Below are 6,000 nucleotides of genomic sequence, written 5' to 3'. Positions count from 1 at the left end.
GCGGGGTGAACAGGACGTGGCTCGGGTGGTCCTTGATGATCTTCTTGGCCTTCCTGTGACACCGGGTGCTGCAGTGTGCCCCCGGTGATGCGTGATGCACCCGGTGATGCACCCCCCTCTGGAGAATCCTGCGGTTGCGGACGGTGCAGTTGCCGTACTAGGTACTACAGGGTTTTATGGGCCAAACCAAATGTATTCAGCCTCCTGTTGAAGAGGTGTCTATTGCTAAAATGTCTCTTAAAATCTGATTTTAAACCTAAACCTAACCACACTGGTAACCTTATGCCTAACCTTAAATGAGGACCAACAAGCAAATGTTCGTTTTCATGATTTTTTTGCCTATAGGCCAATTTTGACTTTGTGGCTGCGGTAACTAGTGACAACCCTGCGTCCCTCCTTTGAAATAAGGCATTGTCCCGTCAACAAAGTGACAGCAACGAGTTGGTTTCCATACATCCACAAGTCAAAATTGTCTATATCGTAAAAAAATAAGTGATTTTTAGTCTTAATTTAAGGTTATGTTTAGGCATAATGTTACCAAGTGTGGTTAAGATAAAGGTTTAGGTTAGGATTAAAATCAGATTTGAAATAAGAAGATACATTGTAGAAATAGGCGTGGGTTATAACCTTGTGGCTGTGGTAACTAGTGAATGGCCCCTAGTGTGTTCGGGAACTGGTCAGAGCTGAAAGGAACAGACAGGAACTTTTTTTTTTTTTACTTACAAAAGTTAACCATCGACTAAAGTCTGACCAGCTACGTTGATAACTTTATCTTTACACCCAAAATATATATATTATATATATATATCAAAACATATTTTAAAAAGTACTCTTATTACAGTATACGTTTACTGGTGCGAATCAGAACACGAAACCGGCCTAAAGAAGGAGGAGGAGAAGAAGAAGAAGAAGAAGAAGAAGGAGGAGAAGGAACAAGGAAAACTTGTGGAATAGTGATACCTGAGCCCGTTACGTTAGTATCCATCTTTTCCCCAAGTCAACTTGGTAAAACACGTTTATAAAGTGTGATCAGCTACCTAATTTAGATATAGATATTTTTTATATATATATATATGACGGTTTTTACTCACTTCTTTGCTGACTTGTTTAGCTAGCTAACAGTATCTAACGTTTTAGTTAGTTGGAACTTTGTTGGTTAGCGAGTTGTTGCTAGGTAGCTGCTAGCGATAGCATCACATAGACTATATGTGATAGCATCTTGCTACATGACTTTGGTGTGGATGCTAGTCAAATGAATATAAAAATAAGTTAGCATATCTGCTACTGTACAAGTAACTGCAGCTGGCTAGCTATTAGCTATATGATGATATATAATAGCGCTTCGTGGGAATCTATTCGTTGAGCATTTTAGAGTTACTAACCTGACACAAGTGTACAGGATATAAATCATTATTTGCATTCCGTGAGTCAAGACAAAACTCAAAAACACCTGTTGATGCAGAGAAAGTGATCAAGGAAGGAACTTCTGGACATTCCAAAAAGCGCTAACTTGAATGAAGAAACCACCACCACCATCATCATCATCATCATCATGAAAGTGACAGTGACATTTGGACAGACGAGTGTCGTGGTTCCGTGTAAGGAGGGATGGAAAGTCCGTGATCTCATTCAACAAGCCACACAGAGATACAGAAAGTTATTGGAACAGGTAACTATGTCAATCATGTTGAAACTGTATTTGAGTTGCTGTGTGATTTTTTAAAATTAGGCCTAAAGGTATGTCAAAGAGAGGTTGTTTGACCAGGTCATTGCAGAACTATGACGATGAGGATTCTGATGGAAACATAACTCACCCGATGTTTAAAATCACAGCATTATTCTGTCTCTTCACTTTTATCATGGTACTACTGACGACATCAGATGCCACGGGGAAGTTTTGTATGTTGATAAATATGTCTTACAGAAGGTTATAATATTATATTATTATAGTAGACTCAAGAGTTTAGCGTTTTTCTCTTCTTCAAAGTTGATCTATAACATTTCTTATTCACATAGTCTTGGGAAGTTAGCCGATGCCACGGATGTCTTAGTTGCAATAAATGCCTAATGAAAAATGAAATCCTTGGACCTTGATATTCAGAGTTCTAAGCCATAGGGCTCTGGTTAAAAGTAGTGCACTATAAAGGGGAATAGGGCTCTGGTTAAAAGTAGTGCACTATAAAGGGGAATAGGGTGCCATTTGGGACACAGTCACAGCTGTGACTTGTTCCATTACTCTTCAGTGATGAATGCAAATTTACACTTTATGATTTGTCTGGTCTCTGGAGCGGTGAACCCCTGGCCCTATTCAGAGATGTGCTTCAGTCAGTGCTCCGAATCTTATTGGCTCCATTATTTAAAGAGCACAGTCAGACAGACACCAGACAGTCAGTCAGACAGACACAGATGCACCCATCTCTCTCTTTTTCTCTCTCCATCTTTTGCGCTCTGTCTCTTTCTTTGTCTGCCTCCACCCCCCCTCTCTCTGTCTGTCTGTCTGTCTGTCTGTCTGTCTCTCTCTCTCTCTCTCTCTCTCCCCTCTTTCCACCCCCTCTCTCTCTCTCCACCCCCCCCCCTCTGTCTGTCTGTCTGTCTGTTTGTCTGTCTCCACCCCCCCCTCTGTCTGTCTGTCTGTCTGTCTGTCTGTCTGTCTCTCTCTCTCCCCTCTTTCCACCCCCCCTCTCTCTCTCCCCCCCACCTCTCCCTCTCACTCTCTCACTCTCCACCCCCCCACCCCCTCTCTCTCTTTCCCTCTCTCTACCCCCCCCCCCATCTCCATCCTCATGGGTAGATAAAAACATCTTGGTGTTCTTGACAAATTGTATAATACATCGTTTATCCTTAATAAATGCTAAGCGTCATCGTGCTGTCCTGCAGAGCTGGCAGAGAGGACATTTTGTAGATCCCCACCCACGAGGCTCTACCCGGCTGTGTGTTAATTACCCAGGGTCCTAAGCCGGCTGCCCGATTTGACTGATTGAGATGTGTTTCAAGTTTTTAATAGAAATGCCTTTCTTTCCAGTTCTAAACCGCATGATGAAGTACTAAAATAACAAGGTAGAACAAAAACACACTTAGATATAAAAACACAAAGTAGGATGCATATTAACTATGTGCAGGGATAGTGTGCATGTAGACAATGCACAAATACCTAATAAAGGTCAGCTCAGAGTCTTGTGTGATTATTGTGTTAGCTGTGTAGCATTCCTCTGGCTTGGGGATAGAAGTTGTTCAGGATCCTGTTGGTTGTCAGACGTGATGCACCGATAGCGCTTGCCGTGCGGATGCAAAGAGAAAAGTCTATGGCTTTAGGTGTCTGGAGTGATGTGTTGAGCTGTCCGCACCACCCCTCTGTAGTGATGTGTTGGGCTGTCCCCACCACCCCTCTGGAGTGATGTGTTGGGCTGTCCCCACCACCCCTCTGTAGTGATGTGTTGGGCTGTCCCCACCACCCCTCTGTAGTGATGTGTTGAGCTGTCCGCACCACCCCTCTGGAGTGATGTGTTGAGCTGTCCGCACCACCCCTCTGGAGTGATGTGTTGAGCTGTCCCCACCACCCCTCTGGAGTGATGTGTTGAGCTGTCCGCACCACCCCTCTGGAGTGATGTGTTGGGCTGTCCCCACCACCCCTCTGTAGTGATGTGTTGGGCTGTCCCCACCACCCCTCTGTAGTGATGTGTTGGGCTGTCCGCACCACCCCTCTGTAGTGATGTGTTGGGCTGTCCCCACCACCCCTCTGGAGTGATGTGTTGGGCTGTCCCCACCACCCCTCTGTAGTGATGTGTTGGGCTGTCCCCACCACCCCTCTGTAGTGATGTGTTGAGCTGTCCGCACCACCCCTCTGGAGTGATGTGTTGAGCTGTCCGCACCACCCCTCTGGAGTGATGTGTTGAGCTGTCCCCACCACCCCTCTGGAGTGATGTGTTGAGCTGTCCGCACCACCCCTCTGGAGTGATGTGTTGGGCTGTCCCCACCACCCCTCTGTAGTGATGTGTTGGGCTGTCCCCACCACCCCTCTGTAGTGATGTGTTGGGCTGTCCGCACCACCCCTCTGTAGTGATGTGTTGGGCTGTCCCCACCACCCCTCTGGAGTGATGTGTTGGGCTGTCCCCACCACCCCTCTGTAGTGATGTGTTGGGCTGTCCCCACCACCCCTCTGTAGTGATGTGTTGGGCTGTCCCCACCACCCCTCTGTAGTGATGTGTTGGGCTGTCCCCACCACCCCTCTGGAGTGATGTGTTGGGCTGTCCCCACCACCCCTCTGTAGTGATGTGTTGGGCTGTCCCCACCACCCCTCTGTAGTGATGTGTTGGGCTGTCCCCACCACCCCTCTGTAGTGATGTGTTGGGCTGTCCCCACCACCCCTCTGTAGTGATGTGTTGGGCTGTCCCCACCACCCCTCTGTAGTGATGTGTTGGGCTGTCCGCACCACCCCTTTGTAGCGCCACGCGATGGAGGACGGTGGTTGTTGTCATACCAGGCAGTGATGCGTTGGGCTGTCCGCACCACCCCTTTGTAGCGCCACGCGATGGAGGACGGTGGTTGTTGTCATACCAGGCAGTGATGTGTTGGGCTGTCCCCACCACCCCTCTGTAGCGCCACAAGATGGAGGACGGTGGTTGTTGTCATACCAGGCAGTGATGTGTTGGGCTGTCCCCACCACCCCTCTGTAGTGATGTGTTGGGCTGTCCGCACCACCCCTCTGCAGTGATGTGTTGGGCTGTCCCCACCACCCCTCTGTAGCGCCACAAGATGGAGGACGGTGGTTGTTGCCATACCAGGCAGTGATGTGTTGGGCTGTCCCCACCACCCCTCTGTAGTGATGTGTTGGGCTGTCAGCACCACCCCTCTGTAGTGATGTGTTGGGCTGTCCCCACCACCCCTCTGCAGTGATGTGTTGGGCTGTCCCCACCACCCCTCTGTAGCGCCACAAGATGGAGGACGGTGGTTGTTGCCATACCAGGCAGTGATGTGTTGGGCTGTCCCCACCACCCCTCTGTAGCGCCACAAGATGGAGGACGGTGGTTGTTGCCATACCAGGCAGTGATGTGTTGGGCTGTCCCCACCACCCCTCTGTAGCGCCACAAGATGGAGGACGGTGGTTGTTGCCATACCAGGCAGTGATGTGTTGGGCTGTCCCCACCACCCCTCTGTAGCGCCACAAGATGGAGGACGGTGGTTGTTGCCATACCAGGCAGTGATGTGTTGGGCTGTCCCCACCACCCCTCTGTAGCGCCACAAGATGGAGGACGGTGGTTGTTGTCATACCAGGCAGTGATGTGTTGGGCTGTCCCCACCACCCCTCTGTAGTGATGTGTTGGGCTGTCCGCACCACCCCTCTGTAGCGCCACACGATGGAGGACGGTGGTTGTTGTCATACCAAGCAGTGATGTCGCCAGTCAAACAGCTCTCAGTGGTGCAGCTGTAGAACATTCTGAGGAATTTCAAAGGGGGCCGCGCCAACATTTTTTTTAACCTTCTGAGGGGGGAAGAGGCGCTCCAGTCGCTCCTTCTTCACGACTGTACCCATGGAGACCATTTTTAAGACCTGGGGTCCTAATTGGGGTCCTATACATAAAAAAAAAAACGTATATATATATAAAACAAATGTTTTTATTTTTGTTTGTTTGTTGTTTACCCCCATTTTGATGTCAACGCTGCAACTCCCCAACGGGCTCGGGAGGCGAAGGTTGAGCCATGCGTCCTCTCCGAAAACATGACCTGCCAAACCGCGCTTCTTAATTAACACCTGCCCACTTAACCCGTAAGCCAGCCGCACCAGTGTGTTGGAGGAAACACCGTTGAACTGACGACCGAGGTCAGCCTGCAGGCACCCAGCCCGCCACAAGGAGTCGCTAGAGTGCTATGAGCCAAGTTAAGCCCCCCCACCCCTGCCAGACCCTCCCTTAACCTGGACGACGCCGGGCCAATTGTGCGCCGCCCTATGGGGCTCCCAATCATGGCTGGTTGTGACACAGCCCGGGAAGGAACCTGGGTCTG

General features: G+C 49.3%; 1 protein-coding gene across 4 annotated transcripts in view; it reads left to right on the top strand.

Moving 5' to 3' along the window:
• The first annotated feature begins 661 nt into the window (after positions 1 to 661).
• pard3bb (par-3 family cell polarity regulator beta b) overlaps positions 662 to 6,000 on the top strand; it is a 288,351-nt gene continuing 283,012 nt past the window's right edge. For 2 of the 4 annotated variants that reach the window (XM_036975337.1, XM_036975335.1), the window contains exon 1: positions 662 to 1,669. In XM_036975337.1, the coding sequence (XP_036831232.1) occupies positions 1,553 to 1,669 (117 nt within the window). In that variant the 5' untranslated portion in view covers positions 662 to 1,552. The remainder of the gene's footprint in view (positions 1,670 to 6,000) is intronic. The other 2 variants (XM_036975336.1, XM_036975338.1) reach the window with 2 other exon arrangements.

Source organism: Oncorhynchus mykiss, chromosome 3 (assembly GCF_013265735.2).
Source record: "Oncorhynchus mykiss isolate Arlee chromosome 3, USDA_OmykA_1.1, whole genome shotgun sequence".
NCBI classification, from domain to species: Eukaryota; Metazoa; Chordata; class Actinopteri; order Salmoniformes; family Salmonidae; genus Oncorhynchus; species Oncorhynchus mykiss.
This window is presented reverse-complemented; position numbering and strand designations above follow the sequence as displayed.